Source organism: Fundulus heteroclitus, chromosome 8 (assembly GCF_011125445.2).
Source record: "Fundulus heteroclitus isolate FHET01 chromosome 8, MU-UCD_Fhet_4.1, whole genome shotgun sequence".
Classification (NCBI taxonomy): Eukaryota; Metazoa; Chordata; class Actinopteri; order Cyprinodontiformes; family Fundulidae; genus Fundulus; species Fundulus heteroclitus.
The window spans coordinates 27832843-27855710 of NC_046368.1; the positions used below are offsets into that span (position 1 = coordinate 27832843).

At 41.0% G+C, this 22868-nt stretch overlaps 1 protein-coding gene across 1 annotated transcript in view; it reads right to left on the reverse strand.

The window, feature by feature from the left end:
• LOC105931078 (synaptic vesicle glycoprotein 2C) overlaps positions 1-22868 on the reverse strand; it is an 80383-nt gene that overhangs the window by 25955 nt on the left and 31560 nt on the right. Inside the window, exons 3-4 of the mRNA XM_036140505.1 lie at positions 11026-11206; positions 3669-3820 (exon numbers count right to left, since the gene is read on the reverse strand). Coding sequence (XP_035996398.1) covers positions 3669-3820; positions 11026-11206 — 333 coding nt within the window. The remainder of the gene's footprint in view (positions 1-3668; positions 3821-11025; positions 11207-22868) is intronic.

Here is a 22868-nt window from a genome sequence, read left to right on the forward strand (position 1 = left end):
ATGGTTGTCATGGTTGAGTTTTGGTATGGCTTTGTTTTTCTGTTATTTTCATTTTTTCATCTCTTTTGGGTTAGGTTTGACTTTATTTATTGTTAGTTTTCAGTCATCAGTTATTTTCTGTCAATTTTCACTTCACCTCCTCAGCAGTCAGTCACACCTGTTATCATTTACCAGTCAATTAGCCAGACCCTGTTTTCACCTGTGAAGTGTTCTATTTAAACCTGCCTCTGCCTTCAGTTCAGCACTGGGCCGTCATCATTCCACACCTCTCCATGCCAGTCCCTGTTTTGCCTTGGAAGCTTTGTTTTGCTCCTGTTGTTAAGGTTAGTCCTGTCAGTCACTCTAAAGACTGTTCGTTCACTGTTTGTTCCTGGAGAGGTTCTGTTCTGTGTCCTGGTGTCTCCAGAGAACTGCTAACTGGACTAGCCATCCTGGAAAGGCTCTGCTCTGTGCCCTGGTGTCTCCCAAGTTCTGCTAACCTGACTAGCCGCCCTGGAGAAGCTCAGCTGTGCCCTGGTGTCTCCCAAGTTCTGCTAAACTGACTAGCCGCCCAGAGTGCTATGAGGCCTGCTAGCCGAGAAGCACCTAGCTAGTGTGGACTATCTGTCTCCGGGCCGTCAGCTCCTGCCTTCACATTTATCCCTGACCTTCTGCAGTCCTGAACCTCCGGTCTTCATCATTCACCACCCAGCATACTTCCTTCAATAAAGACTCAAACTTTTAGTCCCGTGTGTGCGTCCTGAGTTCATCGGTAAACAAAACCCTGACAGTCTTACTTACAGACATTTGGGGAAAAATGACTATTAAATAGGGCATGTTATGATCCTTATGTGTATGTGTTTGGATTTTATTATTTTGGATCATCTCTTCAGTTATTTATCCTTTGTTTCACCTTGGTATTGAGTTAGTAGTTTCTATTAGATTCTGTTTCCTCCCTGCCTGCCCTATCATCGTTCCTCCTTTACTTCTATTGCTTGCTCTTGTCACTCTTAATTTTTGATTGGCTGTCTTCACCTGCTGTCCTCCCTGTTCCTCTCTGTGGTTGTCAGATCCTCCGTTGGGCTACCCCTTTGTCAGGATAGCTTCTTGTTTGCTCTCTGGTCCTTGTTAATGTCTGCCTGTCTGCAAGTCTTGCTGCCCTTTTCATGAAATCGTCATTATTCATCTCATTAAGCGGCCACTTCTCGTCTGCACCTCGGTCCAGCATCCACCTAGCCTCGTGAGACCATCCTGATCTCGCGAGCTTTCAAGGTTTCACTCGCAGATCAGTCTGGCTACTCTCCGTTAAAGAAAATTTGGAGCCGTTCACCAAACGAACGTCCAATCAGCGTTGGCTTTGAGGCGGGTTGACGTGTGACGCAACGAGAAGCGCGACAGTTCAGTCTAAAGAACATGGCGGCTTCGGCCGATGAAATTAGCGTGGTTATCGAGCAAGTTTTATCAGAATTACAGAGTATTTCTTTGCTGAGCTAACGAGCCTTTACCTGCAGCAGCAAGAGTAGCTTGTGGTTGTGTGTTCGATGTTGACGAGTACGTCATATGCTTCGTTGATCTGATTGGTTTATTTGGCCCGTCTATCACCAACATAGGCCAATCAGCTAACCAGTATTTTCGCCCCTTCCCAAAATGACTTCAACGGAAGGTTTCCAGATGGATATGCGAAGCAAATCTATCTGGCGGAGTCAGGTTAGCATCCACCTCCCAGACATGCAAAATCCAATTTTTTAGCCGTTAAATACATTTCGTTTTTATTTTTCTCTGTTTTCCATTACATTTTTTTTTTTCTGAACAATCAGTGTTTGAGGCGAAACTTGCAAACGATGTCATGGACTTCCGGCTTAGCAATTTTGCAAAGCTGCCATTTTTATGTTTTTCACAGCGATTTTGTAGTCCATCCTGAACAATGCTAAACTACAAGTGGATGAGTGGAAATGTTCAGTTGCTGGATGTATTAACCCACACAATTCATTACGCCGTCTCCCAGCTTATTGCTAAAATAGCCTAACGGGATAGAGTGGAACACTCTGCGACATTGAGGGAGGTGGGGTGTAAAGGGCCTCCTTTGCATTTAAAAAGACCGCACCAAAACGAGTTGCTCTGAGATGCATCTCAGAACAGGGGTCCGTTCTTCGTACGTTGCTTAAAACATCCAAGATCAAATGAGACATCCAAGATGATTTCATCCGGCTAACCATGATCCGGCTAACTGGGTTCTTCAAACACATCTGTTGTTTATGATTAGTATGGCTGGATTGAGTTATCTGAGACAACTGCGCGTTCATGCGTTTGTTTAAAAGGGGAAATGTATCGATAGTAGAAACAATGATCACAGCGCTGCTATTGGCTGTTCAGCAAAGAACGCCCACAGTTTTTCTCCCAAGCAGAACACGAGCTTTTAATGGAAGGTTATGCCGAATTTGAGTCATTAATTAAAACACCTCAAAATCTGTTAAAGCAGGAGAGAGGGCTGGCAAAAAGCAGCAGATAAATTAATGCGTAAATACTGTCCATGGTATATGTTTCTATCACTTTCTACAGTATTAATTTTTGCATTTTAATAATCTCATATTTACTTTGTTCTTTTATGTCAGGCCCTCCACAGGACCCACTAGAACATGGGGACAAGTAAAAGTGAAATATAAGAATATTCTACAAAATGGTAGCCTTTAATTGTTATACTTTATTTTAAAAAGGCACTTGTTATGTCAAGAGATCCAAATTTCAGTGTCATTCCTTAGAGACGGAAAGTAAAGGACACGTGCAAACTGGGAAGTTTAACAAAAAAAATCTTTATCCATAAAAATGAAAATCTTCCTTTTCCAAGACATCCACAGTTTACACGGAAAAACTGTATTGCTCCGTGGCTAGATAATCCATCCAAAGTTTTTTTCTAATACAATATACGGCTCGACAGGAAGCAAGCCTTTCAAAGTAAAACTAAACTTCACAATAAAATGTCCCGAACAAATCTTCTTACTGAATAGGATAAAACTAAAAAGCATACAAATAACTTAAATATTTTAGATTTATGGCTCCATCATCACGTTTTCCTCTTTAAAAGCCAATGTTAAATTATGTGTTTGTCTGTTTATAACAGCCACCAAGAAAATCTCTCTACAATTACACTGTCTGTATTATGACTGTCGCGCTGCGCTAAAGGATCCTGTCTATTGCGCAATACGCGATTAATTCGAAAAACTCTGCAAATTATTCTTGCATCTTCCGCAACAGGTTGCAGTCGTAAAAATGAACATGGCTATGACAGACTTCCCTATCACCTCCGCTTATACAGCCGTGATCTAATCTTGTTTACATGAAATAAGCCTGCTCTCGAGCAGGTTTAAGCTGGCGCACATGTTGCTATGACAACAAGTGCAGGATGTCTTTCGAAGAACCAAACGATCCAAGATCATGCCAAATCGTCAACAATGAAATCCTGCTAACTGAGTTAGCGACGTACGAAGAACGGACCCCAGGGGTAAAAGAAATATCTGGGATAACAATAACGAGGAATTGAGACCACAAATGAATGATTTGTATGAAAAGGAAGACATTAAAAAGCATGATATGTCCCATTTAAAGCAAAAGTATATTTGCTGTATGCACAGAAGTGACACTTCACTAATACTGGTAAATCGAGTGTGCTGTAAAAGAGCGCCGACACTCACCATAGTGTGGGATTATGGCCCAGGCCATGGCTGAGGCGTAAATTCCTCCAATCATCCAGAACATGCAGAGCCAGCTCAGGTGCTCTCCTCTCTTCTCCCTGGCCAAGACCTCCGCAAAGTAGGAGAATACTATCGGCACAGCCCCGCCAATCCTGCAAATTCAGGTTATGGTCATCATGGAGCTAAACCAGTGGCAGCTTCCAATGATACTGAAAAAGAGATTTGGCATCGTAAAATCAAACACTGAAAAATTAAACACTGCTAAACCACTTGCAAAAAAGAGCGAAAAAGAGATTTGGTATTGAAAAATGTAACAATGAAAATTTGGGTCGTATTTGTCTACAGTGTGAATCTACAGTAGCAACACTTTCCATGGAGTTGTCTAACAAACCTCTAAGAAATTAACAACACAGTTATATTTATACTCAGACTAAAGGTAGACTCTAAATAGATAAACTCTATTGACTAATTAGGTGACTTCTGCAGACAATTGGTTGCACTGAATTCTGTTTAGGGGTATAACAGTGAACAGGACTGAATAGATATGTATACCACACCTTCTTAGAATTTGTTTTCTATCATCTTCCTTTCATTTCACAGTTATGAACTACCATGTGTGGCCTATAGCAGAAAATCTGAAAAGGTACATTTAAGTTTGTGGTTCTAACGTGATAAAATGTGTGTTTGTGTGTGTGTGGGGGGGGGGGGATCCAACGAAGTATTAAACATGCTATTTGTGCTGATGTTTTTATTTTTGGGTCTTTTCAAAGACACCTTTTCTTCTATCAATAACACATAATCAGCCAATACATTTTGGCTGGTTCTAAAGCAGGGGTCTGCAGCCTACCCTCTCTCCCTCACACCATAATTTGACAAGGGGTACATAAAAATATAGATTTTATAAAGATACTAAATGAAAAAAATTTATTTTCAAAGCTAAGGAAAATAAACAAAAAAAGTTTAATTTTCAAATTGTACAACAAAATTAAGGATCTGACTTTTACAAAGGAAAATTCGTAATTTTTGTCTATCCTATCCATTAATGCAGAAATGAAGAAAGATATTTGCCCACTTATAAATAGAAAAAGACTAACATACAAAAAAGAGAAAGACAGGGCATGGAAAGAATTGTACCTTTGGTGACCTTCTTTTGTATGTGTTCTGTTGAGATATTGCATGAAAACATACAGCACTACTGCTAAAAGCACAGTTTCTTACTGCCTTTATGATTTAAAAAATCCTTATTTGGTTTCATAAGGGTCACAGTGAAGGGGCCAAACAGCTACATGTGGATCTGGAGTCAAAGGCCCTTCTCCACTGTAGACGATCTATAGTCGGATACATTTAAGGTACATTTTTCTCCCTCATCTGTCTGCCTCCTGCCTGCTTGGCTCTGCTGTGTTCCCCTCCACTGCGAAATGTGACTGAAAAGTGTCAAATTTAAAATAATTGGATTTTACAAAAGCCTAAAACTTTTTAAGTATATATGGTGAGTTTGCATTTTTATGGTCTGATCTGGGCTGTATAACCAGCTGTTATATTTCGGCTGGCTCACTGTAGCAGCCAACTGTGACATTATGATCGACTGTAAAAGCGTCCATGTGCTAAAATTGTATTCATGAGAGCGTGAGGAAAATGAAAACAGGCTGTACGGTCTCGTTCTTTTTGCTTTTAGACAGAGATGTCAATGTTGCACAAGTCAGAATATCTGAGTGTGCCAAATCTAAAGGAATCAATGATAAAGCAAGTTTTGGTAAACACGGACTTGTCCCACTCCCTCAATAACTTTGACCATTCTTTAGAGACAATTTGTTCCCTTATTTTAGCCTAATTACAAACATTACAGAAACATGTGCAATATCTCCATATGGCTATTTAAGTCCCCTCTTCCCTTCTGTTTTTCTAAGGCGGTTTATGGTATCAAAGTTAATGAGGTAAGAAAAAGCTTAATGAAACAAGCTGCATTAAGTTAAACTGCAGGCAACACTTGATGCAAGTGTGTTGTCTGCAAAGTTTCATATCTCAGCATTCCCACTGATGTCCCCAGCATTGGCAAATTACACAACAAAACCCAAAAATGCATGTTTTCTATGTCCTATATTAATAATTGTACTTTTTAGAAATATATTGTCATGGCAATGGAATCAACCTTTAGACTGATCCTGTAAATTTCTTATAAAATGCAAGCTTTAGAACTTAAATCAAAGAAAAATGTCTACATTATATGAAATCAAATAAAACTTACAAGAAGCCTAATTTTATTCTGTGTAAGCTCTGTTTATTTTTTCCACAGAAGAGACGCCTTGTTCAGTGTCTCTGCTTAGCTCTGTTATTTCATGATGCAGTGAGCGACACAGCTCTTGTAAACACTTTTTTGTGTGTTGCCATAGAAAGCACTCCTGGCAAAGTGCTTGTCTGTTCACTTGTGCCTCTTTTATGTAAACATTAATTGACAGCGCTATTGTTCCCATAGCGTTTGTTTGATCCTCATTTCTCTTTCTATTAAAAGTACTGCTGGCCTAGTGTGTGCAGTCAGGGACAATGTTAATAGTGGGAATAGTTATTCTATTCTACCAGATCCAGCCTTTAAGTTTTCCTTAATTCTGTTACCTAAACCAGGAGATTTTAAACCAGTGGTCTCAAATTCAAATCCTCGAGAGCTGATGTCCTGCAACTTTTAGATGTGGACCTTACCCTACACAACTGAATCAAATGGCTAAAACAGCTCACCAGCATGCAGTCAAGCTCTGCTAATGAGCTCATATTGGAGTCAGGTGTATTGAAGCAGAGATGCATCTAAAAGTTGCAGGACGCCAGCCCTCAAGCACACTGTTTTAAACATTAATCCCTGTCTATGCCATGGAGCTGGAAATGCTTATGCTTGGAACTAAACTCTGTAGAGGCTTTTTACTTTCAGAGCCTGGATTACCCACTTCTGTTGGTTTGCTTTTCCGTGGAAAGACCCGTCTTTTTCCTCGACAGAGACATTGACTGAGCTATTGCAACCATGAACTTTGTATACTCTTTGCTTTTTTTAACCCTAGAAAGAACTCCTTGCACAATGGTTGTGGCTGTACTTGGATCTCAGAGATCCCCCTGCCATTAACGTTGTTTGCATTTTAGTTTTTCTTTCTTACAGAAATCAGTATCGTCCCTTTCATGCAAACACCCAGGAGGTGGGATGGAGGGGTGGCGGTAGGATTGCATGGTGGCTCCCAGAGTGGTGGGCTCCCAGAGTGATGACCTATGCCTCCCAAGGAAGTGTCGGACCCGCCATAGACTACAGTGGGCTTTGATGGTATCACTTCCTTTTGACCTATCAGAATTTAGCTCACCAGGTGGGACGGTAATGTGCCCTCCCTTCCTTGGACCTTCCAATTGGGCAGATGCGGGCATGTTGAGGCCTCTGGGGCACAACAGGCATGAGGAGCACCAATGGAGAACAGGGCATGGGCATGAACCTTGAGCCAGAACAATGGAAGAAACCAGCAATCAGCAGTGAAAACCAGGGTGCTTATATATAAAGGGAAGTGTGGCGAAAGGTATTGCAGAAACAGGTGAGAGCAATCAGATGGAGATGAGGAACAGCTGATTCTAACGAAAGCCAGAGAAGATGAGGGCAGAGAAAAATGAACTGGAGCTGATACAGAGAGAAACACAGGGAAGAGTCATACAAAATGTACATAGAACACAAAAATAAACTGAAAACCTAATCCACAAATGCATCACCTAAAATGGCAGCAACTAAAGAACATAAACATGAGGGAAGAAAAAGTGACATTAAGAAACACAAAAACTCAAACCCCTAAAGATTGTTCTTCACCCAACGGACACAGTGGGTGATTATGTGGCAGGTCTGGCAACCTGTGCATAAGGACAGCAAAACTGCTGGCAGCACTAAAAGTGCCTAAACATTAATGCAAAGAGTTATGCAGCATAGTAGCCTTCCTGTTATTTGAGTGATGCTGTGTGCAGCTTTTTTTATTTTCCAACTTTACAGACACCTTCAGTAGGGATGGAAGGGAGCACCATTTCATCCCTGTTGGCTTCTTTACAGTCATTGTTGGTTGCAGAAAAAACTAGATAACAGCTCAGCAGTGTCAGGAACTAACAGGGTGAGAACCCGATATCCAAGCCAGGAATGGTGTTTCACTTAAAAATGCTTATTAACAAAAACCCTTATGCAAAGAGAAAACTTCTGCAGAAGCAAGCTGAAGCCTGGTAAAGCTGAGGGCTGGCTTCTCACAGCAAAGGCAGTGTTACAAAATGTGAATCTAAGAGACAGGCTTTGATCACACACGAGTAGTCAGAAAAGAGAAGGGAAGACAGATTAACTAGCTTGCGGCATGTGGTCAGTCCAGGTAGAGGTCCGGAAAACCAAAGGCAGCACAGATGTCTGACCAGGGCTTGGCAAGGCAGGAAAATCCATGAAACGTGATCTTGGTCAAGACAAGGAAATCAGGCATGAAGAAACGCTGGATAACTACTTGCCAGGTCTTTCAATAATCTGGCGCTGTCTGAGGAGAATTTATAAAGAGCATCACAAGTGTGCAGAAAGAGGTGGGTTGCAGAGTAGTGGAGAAGCAGGCTCTGAGGTGGAGCCCATGATGCTTAAGAAACAACAGAGGTCTGAGTAGTGGCAGGATGAAGACAGCAGGCAGACCAGATCATGACATGTAGATGCAGGTTGCATGTTGCAGAAACAGGAGGACATGTTGAAAAATGACCAGAGACATGCAATGGGTTGGATCACGTCTGCCAGAAGTCCAGACCTCTGTGCTAGAGTCGTAGCTTAGTGTTTTTGTGTTTACCGGTGTTATTTTCCTGTCCAAAGCCACTGATTGTGCTAATGCCACCATTTCTCTGTTTGTTTTCTTTTTCTATAGGAAGTACCTCTGGCAACGTCTGTTAATGGACCTTGTTGAAGTGCTCATTTGAACACGTTTCTGGAACATGCGTTGTCTACAATTAAACAGCTGAGATTCCGAACCATGGTAAAGTGAATTTACCTGACTCCGCCAGATAGATTTGCTCCGCATATCCATCTGGAAACCTTCCGTTGAAGTAATTTTGGGAAGGGGCGAAAATACTGGTTAGCTGATTGGCCTATGTTGGTGATAGACGGGCCAAATAAACCAATCAGATTCGTCGTCGCTCTGTTACGAGCGACGACGAAAACACAACGACAAGCCAAGCTACTCTTGCTGCTGCAGGTAAAGGCTCGTTAGCTCAGCAAAGAAATACTCAGTAATTCCGATAAAACTTGCTCGATAGCCACGCTAACGCTAGTTTCATCGGCTGAAGCCGCCATGTTCTTTAGACTGAACTGTCGCGCTTCCCGTTGCGTCACGCCTCAACCCGCCTCAAAGCCAACGCTGATTGGACGTTCGTTTGGTGAACGGCTCCAAATTTTCTTTAACGGAGAGTAGCCAGACTGATCTGCGAGTGAAACCTTGAAACCTCGCGAGATCAGGATGGTCTCACGAGGCTAAAAGTGAATACCGATAAAAGGAAAAACTGTGACAACTAGAATTCATAAACTTTGGGATTCAAACCACAGGGTTCAGAGCTAGCACAGAAGGCGAAAACAACATGGCAGCTAGCACCACCTCTATGGGCTTGGATGGTATTGAAGGTAAGATTGTTGGTGCTAAAGAAGAAATACAGAGGGCATAAGTAACTTAAAGGGATTATTTTCAACATGGCTACAGGGTATTTTCAATGTCGTTGAGAAAAAAAAAACTGGTTGACTGCACAAAAAGGGTCGCATAAATGGAAACATGGATTTCTATAGTGGAGGCATAAGCAATCAAATCTGAACAAGGTGAAATTGGAAAAAAGAAACTTTGCAAGGCAAAGTTATCAACATTGAGATGAAGATCTGGCTAAAAATGTGAGATTGGAGAACATGCTTGAAGGAGCGGAGGGGCCAATCACAATGAATGGGTGCCAGATACCCTGGGCCTTACTTTTCTAAAACGTGTGTTGCAGCTGGAGAAGGCTCACAGAGTTGCACTAAAGTGGGTTACATGATCCCCCCCCCAAACATTGATAATGACTTTCCAGAGTTACAAGCAGAAGATGCAATTGATGAAGGCAGCTAGAAAGAAAAAAACATGTCCTCTACAAAACCAACACATCAGCGTATACAATGACCTCGCCAATAAAGTACATAAACAATAGCAGCAGTATGACTCTGCCAGCAGCTGCCGGACTTGGGAGTCTTTGCCTCACATCCCCAGCAGGGAATTCTGGGACAGATGAACATGTTTAGCCAAACCATTGAAGTAAAGAAGTTCATAAACAAGGTCAGGGAACAGTCAGAATAAATGAATCACTATTGTAAAGTTAGGATTCTCTCAAAAAAGAAAAAAAAAACAACAACAAATAGACGAAAAAGAAAGATAATGTGAAAGTATTTCTGGCCCAGTGGTACTTTGTATTTCTGTGGCTCTAGTTTGTCTTCTCAAAACCAAAACATTTGTGACACTGCTGGATGTACCATATTGTTAAAATTGTGATATTCCTTCCTATTGTCACTACATGTTTGCTTAGGAGAAGACTTGCTTCCAAGTCAATGACTCAGTGCTTTCAATTGCGTTTCCTTTGACTTTTTTACCAGTTTGCCTTTTTGACTTTATTGTGTTGTAATTGGTTTGGATGGTATGTAACTTGACCTGAATCTGCCTAAGTGAATGGATTGTGTAGGTATGAACTGTGTTGATTTGAGCTGAATTTGGAGCAAATTGGACTCCATATTGTTAAATATGAAAATGGCCTGCTTGACTTTTAAATTACCCTGAAATGACATTTGTTTTGCTTTTATAAATAAACACAGATTATTGTTTCAAACTACTTTGACTAAGACATTCAGGCGTGCTGAGATTTAATCTGCTTTTTCTTTTTGTGTTTCATCAGCATTACATCTGCTCGTGTCATGGCTACTAAAGGCTCATTTACTGTATGAACATGCTGTTGGATAGTTTAGATGGGATGGAACATCATTTATCAAGGATGCGAGCAGCCAAGCAGACAACAGCAGCGTCAAAGCATGCAGATGTTCACATACTGTGTTTGATTAGTTTCTGCAAACGTTTTGATTTTGTGTGGTTCCTCCCCCACACTTTGCTCAGAGGGAATGAGGATGGGAGGAAACCCGGCACTTAGAATAACCCCCCCCCCCCCCCCTCGCATGGTTTAACTTTGAAGAAAGAAAGTGGAGCAATCAGCAGCAAAAGGAGAGATCAGGCTGCATAGGGGGAAAATCATCATTGGGGCCTTCAGAGTCTTATTGACACAGAGCATGAAGGGAGGAAGAGTGGGAAAGTAAGAAATAGTAAAGGTTAAGTATACTCACCCAAAGCCAGACACCATGCGGCAGAGAAGAAACATACTGTAGCCTTGAACAAAGGAAGAGAGGAAGGCAAAGAAGCCGTTGACGGACATGGATATGAGCAGGCACTGTTTGCGGCCCACCTTGTCTGAAAGACCGCCCCAGAAAAACGCTCCGAACATCATCCCCAGATACACAACGCTGCCTGCAGAGAGCAAAGAGGACACAGAAAGGAAATAATAAGACATTCAAAAGGTCATCAAAACAATAACACCAATTTGTAATTACTGAAAATCACAAGTGTAAAGTTTGCGTTCAATAAAATCTACAGAGGTTCAGTTTTATCAAATTCTTTGGCCTTTTTATGCCGTTGTCATGGCTACAAACGACATGTGTTCTATTTTTGAACTCAGCAACTTAATCAGTCTGAAATGTAATTGTGACTCCCAAAAGTTGAATACACGGGAGGGTGATGTGATTACGAAACATACGACTTTAACGAGGTTTAGAGACAAGAACTGGGTACACAAGTTTGAATTTGTCTTAGATTTATTTGTTTTAGAGTTTGATAATCAACACAGGATGTAACATTTTATGAACACAGAATAAGGTCCTCCTGGCAAATTGAAAGCCCCCACTTTTCATCAATAAGGTCCTAGTCGGGAAAATGTTGCCAGGATATTTGAACATTCTTCTTATCAGAGATGGTAGGGTTTGATTTTAATTTATGAGTCTCTTGGCATGGATGTGAATTTCCAACATAGTCAAAAAATGTTCAATAGCGCTGGTGTAAAGGCAGTTTCAGAAAGATTAATCTGCTTTATTTATTCAATGAAATAGTTTCAGTCCGTATTTGGGATCACTGTTTTTGTCTGAACATCCAGCTGTGTACAAACTTCCACAGCCCTTACTGTGATGCTACCACCACCACGCTTAACAGCAAATTCAGTGCTTTTGACTCTGAATCCCTCACATTGACTCCATCACACATTGTTCATGTCATTGTGGCCAAGTTGCTCGAGCTCCAGGTCTACAGACCTTCCAATATGATTCTTTTAAGTCAAACCTAGGCAGAAATTTGGTCCCTGCAACAGGAACTAATACTACATTATAAAAGTGAAGATGATGTGAACTGAAACCTGCAAATGTATGTTTTTCCAAGCTGCTGTCACACTTTTTTATCTAGCCATATGTGCATACATTTCAGGAAACTCAGCTTCGAGTTCCAGAGGGATCATCTTATCTATTGGTTGTCCCATATGCCAATCATTTTGACGTATTCTCCTGACACCAATGTACGTGCTTATTCTTTACTAGTTTCTTTTTTGCTGTGCATGTATGGTGCTAGTGTGTATGTAATAATTATGTATCCGGTTAGCTTCAGTTTCAGCCATTCATTGTAGTTCCACTGCTTTCACCGTACACCTTGACAATGGCTGAGAATGGCAAGAAGCAAACTGAAGAAAGAAGAGGAAGAATTCTGGGAAGAAGAGGAAGGCCTCAGAAGAATGAAATAAGACCAGAAAGGGTTTGGGAGATTCTTTCACATGATGGTGGAAGAGCAGGTATGATGGTCTTGCACATGGGCAGCCATTCAAAGAGTGACTTGAGCATTTTATACCTACATTTCCGGAAAAAATGGCCACTATACTTTTAAGAAGAGAAGTACATTTTGGGAAACACCAGACTCCATCCCCTCTCCCTCCCTCGTATCCTCCCTACTAATGCCTCTATCAATCTTTTTGGAGCCTCTTTTTACATATCCTCCAAGTTGTAAATTATAGATGTGGTAAGCTGGACTCTGACCGCAATTGATACAATCTTCTCTATGTGGAGCCTGGGCAAAGGAGAGCCCCTGTGCCCAACAGGACATGTGTGGCTGGACAGTATAGGATGTTGAAAATGCTTTCAGAATAGGGGGTTTTCACTGACGTCACTGGCCAACTTCCGGTCCGCCATATTGGGTGGCACACTTCCTTATCTCTAGTTGTCTTACACGTATTGTCGTATCACGAATGGATAAGTACGCCAGCACGCTAGAGCGACCAGATAAGGACGTATATCTGAGGAAATGTTCCGTGATCGACCATATGGACCCGTATGCCCTCCACGGTGCCTTGTTTAGCCGTAATCCAGATGATTGGCCAAATGTAGAGCACGGCGACATAGTGCATTACCTGGTGTTCGGTGAAAACCCTCTGCACACTCTTGAGGAAATGAGAGCTTACAAGGGTCTAGAGGCTCACAACCAGTTCACATCTGGTTATGTACATCAAGGAAATCGCCATCATACGTGGACGGGTGAGTTTTAATAAGATGGTAAAAATGTAAACAATCCGACGCAAATGCGTCGCATGCTTCTGCGGTGGCTGACGGCCGGCGGCCGGCGGTGCGCGAAGGCGCTTGGCTGCAGGGCTGATCGACGCCGCTCGCGGCTTTAATTATTTAAGCAGAACAATGACCAGTGCAAAATTAAGTTGTATTTACCGTATTGGCGCCGGTAGGAGCTGCAGATCATAAAGCCAGCAAACAGTGGGAACACAGCAACTCGTTCAAAGGTAAGCTGTGCTCAGACGGGCTCTGGCACATGCTAGTTTAGTAGCTGCTAACCGTCAGTGCTAACAACCACTCGCGCATGTAATGTACTTTTAACTTGCTGCTATGTGTTTCAAAGGTTTATAACACACTCTCATTGACATCGGGATACTGTGGAAAGTTATGTTCGGTCGACTTACAGCCGCGATCCAAGCGGGCCGACGACTCTTTGTTATCTCTGACACTTGTTCTCCGTGGTTGCGCCTCCAGGCAGGAAAGCGGTGGAAAATTAATCTGTTTCTATGTTTTTCCCATGGCGATCATGTGTTGCGCTGTTACAGCCCACAATACAGCAACGGTTTACCATGGTTGAAATCAAGTTAAGGTGAAATTAATCAAATTAAAACACGGCTGAGAGAGGGAGTACAGTACGCGGTAGTAATAGGCAGTAGAGGCGGCGGAGGCAGTCAACATGACAGCCGCGGAAAGTAATAAGTCATAACGCCCAAGCCCTATTATTAATATATTCTTCTTACATGTTTTAAATACTTAACAGTTAATTACCTGTGACAAAGTGAGCACCGCAGACTCTGGCATATTCCAGCTTAACACCGTCCAAATCGGACCTGGATATCCGTGTCAGCCATAGGTGACGATGTTGTTCAGAGAGCTGTTTTGTTTTTTCACACTGATTCACTATTACGGCTGGTAGGCGATAGAAAGAGCGTTGATCTCCACCTCCACGGGCCGTGCAACCAACCATTAAACACGTTTTCCCCATTGTTCACTTCCAATACTGCCTAAGGCGTCATACAATGCAGGTCAACGGTGCGAAACGACTGCCACCCAATATGGCGGATGCGCTGAGTAGTCACGTGAGCGTGACGTCAGCTGAAAACCCTGATTTATAATAACAGAATTTCTGCTTTTTGGAGCTGGCGGTTAACTGGAGTATCGAGAAATTCTGAAAACGTCGGCAGCTGTTTCGGCCCATGTCAAGGCTGCCTGAACTATGTGAGGGATATGTCCGCTGCCAGCACTCAGACTGAAATGCTGTGTAAGCAAAACTGCAGGCCAGCTGCGGTTCCTGAACTGGAGAAAGCCGGAAGCTGGACTCTGGCAGAATGACCACAATTTTGGCTGTTTTGGAATCGCCACTGAGATTTACCAGTGAGGCTTTAAGGTAGTGTTGTGTAGTTCTTGAATAATCAACGATGAGAACCGAATCATTCATTAATTGATTCATATGTTTATCAGTACAGTTGAGGAGTTCAGCCCACATCTCGGTCGGTACTGGAACTTCCGCGCTCTGTCGCGCTCGTGACTGAATGCTCACTGCCCAGTGTAATTCATTCTCCCGTTTCCTCTTGCAGGGGATATGGTGTCATACCACAGGGAATGAGATCTGTTTCTCCAAACTAACAATCATGAGTCAAGCCACATGAAAACAAATGCGCATGCAAACACAGGCACATGCCTGTCGCCCCAGTCCTAATCTCAACAGAGACGGAGCAATGAAACCACGGAAATGGAAACAGTAGAGGACCGAGTAACAGCAGTAAAGACAATAGAGATTATACATTATATAAGTGGGTGTATCACAATATCTTTTATTTGTTTAGTTACTTGATTTTTTATATTTGTTTTCTTTTTTTAATTCTTAATGTAGGCCACACAGATATTGGCATTTCTCGTTCTTAATTTAACATTTGATTTTCAACTAAACATCAACACGACCTTTTGGTTTTTTCTGGTGGCCTTTAAGTTAATATTTCATTCATATGAAAATGTACAGTATTCATAGTTTGTTTCTCATCCTAAACTTGCTGAAAATGCATGCTCATTACTGGCAGAAACAGCGCCACCACGTCCTGTACAGTATTAGTTGCTCCTATGAAAGAATCAGGACATGTTTCATTCCCGCTCTTCCTGAGATTCATGACTCTATATATAAATAAATATAGATATCACTGTTCAACGTTTTCCTTTTTCCAAGATAAGTCACCCATATTGGATTTTAAAGTTAATGCTCCAAACAAACTCTATGAGTTCCCCCAAGGGAGGTGAATTTCCAGGGCCACATCCTCTGTTATGTCAACCACTTCAATTGTTCTAAATACCAAAGCGAGAGAATCTTCATTAATGTCATGCACCACATGAGAAAATGTACTGTTATTATCGGTTTGTTGGGTTAGGGTTTTCTGAGATATTTGAGAAGCGTCTTCTTGAATGCTGAAATGCTTTTAACTTACACATATCTACATATGGTATTAAAGGGCAAACCAGATGTGCAAGAGTGTGAAGAAAGTCATAAGTGTGAATGCTAAAACCAAGACTGAAAGAAGCAAAGCGGCTGGCCACCAGGCATCACTACAAGCATCAGACATTTGAAGTGTTGGTGTACGTTTAAAACAAACCTAAAATGAGATGCCCCCAGCTATTAACAGAGCAATCTAAGCTTATAGAAGTCTACACTGATAGTGCACAGAAGATCGATTAGTTAAACTTGGCTTACAGCATGAAAATAAACCACACTGTGACTCCACTCCATGACACTGTAGATCACCTCGACAGAGTTTTAACTACACTGGGCTTTTACTATTATACTGCTAGAGTCTACTGACAATGTCAATATGTCTGGGTTTAGATAACCTCCACAGTGTGAAAATGGTACGATCACGTTTCACAAAACATCCCTTTACAACTAGAGTATAAATACAATGGAATGTGTTAAAAAATAACTTTCTACTGCACCATGATAACACAATAGTTGGAGTCTCAGGTATTTGTAAAGAGCCTTAAGATGACATGTTGTTATTTGGTGCTACATAAATAAACTGTACTGAATTAACTATTCTGTAATTTTATGATAAAAAAAACAGTTTTTACTCTCTTTAAGATTCCGTGTCTTCATTTTTTCAGATTTAATGTTTTAGATCACAGAGGAACACAAACCAGGGAAAATACATAAAACTGTTTTAGAAGGATGATTTTATTTTTTAGATAGGAAAGGCTATCTAAACAAAAGTAGCCATAAAATCTGACCCTTCATAAGTATGTGATTTAACCTCCATTTTATCAGCATTTAACTGAGATTAACCTCGTTGTTTGGTTCAACTTCACCAGACCTGATTACTGCCAGACATGAAGAATCAAAAAATTGCTTGAACAGAATCCATACGATAACATGAAGTAGGCTAAAATGTCTCAAAAGGTAACACTGTCACGTTCTGTTCTGGTTTATGTTTATTATTTGGTTAAAGTAGCTCTTTTCGCCCTTGGATTTATTTCCGTTTTTGGATTCTAGTTTAGCCCCTTTATTGTGTTAGTTATCTGGTCCCTGTTTTAGCTCTACTTTTAGTTCTGTGCTTGGTTTGTTTGGTTTTGTCTTAGGGTTATTTTCTAGTGTTCCTGTCTGCTCCCTTAATCACTCCCACCTCTCCTTGATTAGTTTCCCTCCGCTCACCTGTTCTATCAGCCTATTTAAACCTGCCTTAGTTCTCTGCTCCCCGTCGGTTCATCACACTTCATGCCAATGCGTTTGTGCCCCCTCGTTTGTTTTGGTAAGAGCCCAGCACCTTGATCCTGTTTTTGGTTAACCTGCTTCTGTTTATTCTGCCCAGTTCTGTTCCTGTCAGTGTATTGGATGTCTGCCTTACCCACTTTTTTGGATGTGGTTTTTGTTCATTTTACGTTTCAATAAATCCAGCAAAAGGAAACATCGTTTTGGTTGAATTCTGGGTTCTGCTCCACACCATTCATGACAAACACACCATGGCAGGAATTACAGAACTTCACAAACAGATGAGAAACAAAGTTAGTGACATCCTAGAGTCTGGAAGGGGTTTTAAACAGTGATTTCTAAAGCTTTGAGGGTTTGGAATATGTATTGTGTCACTGTGTAATGTATAATCTGTGTACATTGTGAGCTATTGTCTGTCTTATCAATATTTTCATTATGTTAACCCATAATGACAATAATGACGATAGCTGCACTGAGAGCCGTCATCCACAAAAGGAGAAAACATGGAGCAGTGGTGAACCTTAAAATAAGTGATCAAAATTAGAGTGTATCAATGACTCTTACAAAAAAAATTACTAAAATAAAATTATATTAATAGTAAAAGTCATACATTGTGGTGGTGGCCTGTGGCTGATTTTTTTTTTTTTTTTTTTTTTTTCCAGGACCTGGATGACTTGCTCTAATTGGCGAAACCATGACATTCTGCTCTCTACCATAAAATCCTGGAGAAGAATATCATACTTGAATGACCTTAGATTATTCATAGCACAGCATAGCATTTTCTTCTTTCATAAATAAAATCATCAGTTGAAAACTGCATTTTGCAGATTCTCAAGTTATATTTGCTAGATATAACATGTTGTTTGACAATTTGAAACCTTTTGGTGTGGCACCAAATTAAAAATTTATAACAAATTCATAATTCATAAGGAGACACTTTCTCACTGTGCTCTATACTTCGTATATTCCAGACATTACCTTTTGCATTAAACACTATGTATATGTTTTGAGACGAACATAGGCAAGTTCATTGGCACTCATGGTAAATGTGAATAAAAAAAAAAAACTTCAAATAAGACTGGAGCACAGAGAGAGACCATATCACTTGACATGATGTCTCCAGATTTTCCAGGGTTCACTCTAATGCACTTTTAAAGCATTACAGTAACTTTTTGGTTGCAATGTGAACCACCTCTGCATTGATTTTTCCTTTGTTTAGGGTGACTAGATTACTGAAGCACTTACTAATGACTCATTTTTAGTTTTCTTGCAGAGGCCACCAGCTTTTTATCTAACATCTCAGTATTCCAAAGAACATGACAGATCCTCCATTGTGCTTAAAATTGACATATTTAACTTCTGCACATCTATTATTTGTTTCATGTTAAAGACTCATGTTAAACACACAGTTCCAAAAAAAGTCCCAGTAGTATTGAGCAAGCTGCAAAAATGTACGATTTGGATGGATGAACAGAGATGTTTTTTGTCATTGCGTGTCATGTAGTTATTCAAGTCTGTTATGCTTGTTGTGAGACCAGCGTCCTCGTGCATAAAAGAATGTGCAACTTTCATACTAGAAGTTGGCAGTATCTATAAAACGTAGACGTAGCGCAGACACCACACACGTTGCCTTGATGAATCCGGTTATGCGGCAGTTCATGTGTATCCTGGACCACCCTGTCCTCACCCCTAAACACATATGCAAATCAGTAAAAATACCAGAAGGCACCCACTGCGTGTCCAAATAACCATGGGCACGGCACTGTCCGACAGTCACAGAAAACTCAGGGGATATTTTTAGTGAATGACAGCAAAACCAACAGCCTGTTGAGTGACATCAGTGACTCATTAAAGAAATTTCACAGAGGACGTTTGTCACCGCTCACTTTAAATCTGTAAAATAAGCCAGGGCGTTATACAAAGAATTACCCAGAAGTCAGCCATCCCACATAGAGCCTGCTTCTGTTTCGTTCCCAGCACGACTATTATAATGAGAATAATTCTAATTATTATATAGCATGATTTGCATTCTTAGCTCTGATTATATTTGGAAGTTGGCTACTCTCTACAAAATAGAGCCACAAATTGGGGGAATGTAACGTTTCTAAATAATATGAAGGAGGCCGTCCCATTCTGCAGGCTTGGGACGGCTCGGGGATGACTAGGAAATGCCTGATCTGTCAGTCAGCTCCTTCTGAAAAGCTCAGGTTGCAAAGACCGCAGCGGAGTTAGAGTTTAAATCAGCACCGGCGACGCATGGTTCCTCCCAGTTTCGTATTGTAATGCTGGGGCCAGTTGAAAAAAAATAATTTCTCCTGGGCAATCTAAACCGACTATTACGTCTCTCATCATCATGTGCCAGCAGGATGTCTGAAAACACGCCCTGCTTTCTTCCATCAGTGATGTTCTCCAATAGTACCAGTGCAGCCATGTTCCACCACGCGCATCATCACACCTGACTTGTTGGAAAGTAATCTGCTGATGTGACCCCCTTTTCTTTTTCAGTGAGAATGAAAGAGCCCCTCCGATATTTTACATGCATTTAATGCTCCTCAGCGCATAGACCAAATGCACATTCACACCTACATGTGACAAAAACAGAGAAATATTTACAGTTCCCGTCTGACGGAGGTTCTTTCCATCATTTTATGAGGTGGGTAACGTTATTCTTCAGGGCTAAGTTCAGGGTTATATTTCTTTGTTCACAATTATACCATAAAAGCTACAACTCACACAAAAAAAGGAAACCTTGGTTTTAATGCTCCTTGAGATAAATAAAACCTCATTGAGTTATATTTCAGTGTATTTGGGTGAGCTTTAGAACGTTGCGGTTTGTTATTGTCAATTGTAATGACTGCATGGCTGCCGCACATTTTCACGGCAGGTCAGAAGTTTGCATGAATTACCACACTTTATGAGAAATTAAATTCACTTTATAAGAAATTGAGCTCTAGCTGACATAACTGTAGTGTTTGTAAATTAGGCATATGTCTGTACAGCATCTTCTCCACAGGAGGTTGGAGTCATTTCTCTTCCTGCTTACTTCCACACGGGGTGGTCGTGGACAGGGGCGAGAGCTGCCATGCCAGTAAATGGTCCACTTTATTCTGTATGTGCTAATAAAAATGCTAATGCTAGTGGAAGTGAAGATGCGATTGTTTGATGAGGCAGCAAAGAAAATAAGCTGGCGAAGGAAATGAAGTCTTCTGTTCTTTTTTACCCGCTGCATTCGTGGTGATGGGACAGATTCGCTGAGAGTGGGGGGCCTTATCACGCTGCGCAGGCACGCTGAGAGCGAGTGATTCATTACAGGTGACAGTCACGGGATCTATGCACTGCGGCTGCAAAAGATGCTCCTTCAGGATATGAGGAGGAGGCTATACGATACGGCGTCCTCTCTAAAATATCAAACTGAATATCAGAAATGCTGCATTCTGCACAAAAAAAACGTCTGACGTCGTCTGATTTGTGTAGATACATGCGGGTGCGTGTTCTGCAAGAGATGCTATCTGGGCGCACTACCTCGTTTGTTTTATGGCTCCTCTAATGCTGGGTTTGTGCGCGTAATAAAAGGGGGAGGGTGATAGTGATGGGGCTTCTGAGACACAGCGTAAAGGCTTCTGAGATTGGATTTGTGATTTCCTGGTAAGTTCAAACTCGGGTCAGACCTTAAAAGCTTTTATGTAAATTTGCAAGGGTCAGTTAAAAGCATCCAAGCGTAAAGATTGTCGTTTTATGTTTGATGCAGTGAAGCAAACAAATAGATACTCTTTTACCATTGCTGTTTTCTAAAGTAAAACAATTTTTGGTTGTTTTATGTAATGATGAAGATAAGAATGGAGGATAAAGAATACAGTACATCTTTAGAGTGTCAACCTGTTTACCTTTCTAGATCATTTGGAGCAGCAATAGTCGATGGTTTCATAAGGTCAGAATTTATCAAAGGACAATCATGCAACTCCACAAGGTAGATTCAAAAAGTGGACCTCGACATTGTAACCACCAACATCGCAAAGCACTTTAAACCTCCAGAGGAGGTTATTTTTACACCCCGTCAGATGAGCTTAAACAACAAAGAGAAAGTGCAAAGAGGCTGCAGTTTGTTTTTTTAAAAGAAAATCGAGTTATGAAACAATCTCCGCAATTATTAGCAGCCCTGGGAAATATGCAGAAAAGGCATAAAAGAGATAATTAGGATCGTTTTGAAGTAATGTTCTGTGGAGTCATTATTAGTTACAGCTTTCTTACTTGGATTACATTCATGCAATCATGCAGTGAGCTGGTAGAAAAGTGAGGATATCCACAGAGCAGTAGAAAGCTAACAATAAGTCTAAAAGGGGCCTGTTAGCTCATTTGAGCAAGTAAAAATAAAAAAAAACTTAGACTGAATATCTCCATCTACATTGTATACCACATTATCTTGGAAGGTATTAAACATCCACGATTTCATAAGAGATAAATATACATTGGTTGAGGCTGATGGCCATTATAAGCCTACTTCACACATATAGCAGGATATCTGGGAAAAGCAAGAAATTTTTATGCGGTTGTGCCTTTCAGCCACACTTAAACGGCGTTATACATCCCTTAAAACTAATGATCCTAAAAACTCCTGCCAAAGAGGAGGTTTATAAACGGTCCCGTTTTGAACCTGCTTGTGTACATGAAAAGACGGATATTAATGTCCGGTGCATCACGGTCTGCACCGAATATTGCTGCTGTGCTGCATAACACACGTGGGACCATTGTTTATACACTTGGCCATACGGAGGAGTTAAAAATGAATTTTTTCAGAGAGGTGTGGATTTTTACATTGCTTCAGACACTTTTTGTTTGTATCTTTTTTTTTTTTTTTACAAGCCCAATTGCTGCAATACAGTGAGGGGCAGAGGAGAAAGAGCGCTCGGAGATCCGCTGCATTGCACCAGCTCTCCCTCCCACTACGGAGGCACAATGCCATTTAACGCCACCGCCGCCAGATTGATACGATTCCCAGTCGACATTGTCCTGAGTTTTATTAACTTTATATTCTAATGTAGTGCTTAGAAGAAGCTCAACTTCTTTATCTGTCCACAAGATCAAACCTCCCGGCGCCATTATTCATAGACATTATGCTATGATTCATTCCTAACAGGAAGTTGTGGTTTTTTGAAGGATTCTGATAGGCTGACATTGCGGTACCCTGCCCCCTATGCATCTGGCGTATTTAAAAAGAAAAATCTCAGTGGCGTATTTCTGCAGGTTGGTGTGGATGAAAACTTTTCTAAAACCCTCCAGTGTATGGTATTATTTTAAAAAAAAAACAGTGTAGAGGAGATTTTTTTTCTTGTGTGTTTCTTTCTTGTCTATGTGTGGATAGGCCTTAGTCTCCCTGATGTGGTGATCAGCTGATCACCAGGATAATTTCCAAACAATAGATGATATACCAATCCACTGCTATATACTATATCAAATACTATTTTTTTTTTTGTTGCATAATGCTCCTTGCTCTTTATGCTGTAATTAGTAATGCTCCTGAGATAATGCTCCACTTTCATGTTGGAGCTTGCTGGTTCATGTTCATTCATTGTCAGTCTGTCTGCTTGTCAGTATTTCTTCTACGAGTTTTTAAGTCCTGGGAGAATAAAAGGTTAGGCTCAAAATTATTCCTGCCCCTGGTAGATTTAGGATTAAAATAAATTTATAATTTGCCAACATGTTTCTTCTGACTGGACGTAATACAAATGATTTCGAGTGGACCAGCCAGGGTCCTGATTTATATCTTAGAGAACATCTGTGGAAGAAGATAAAGATCACGGTGATGGCAAGG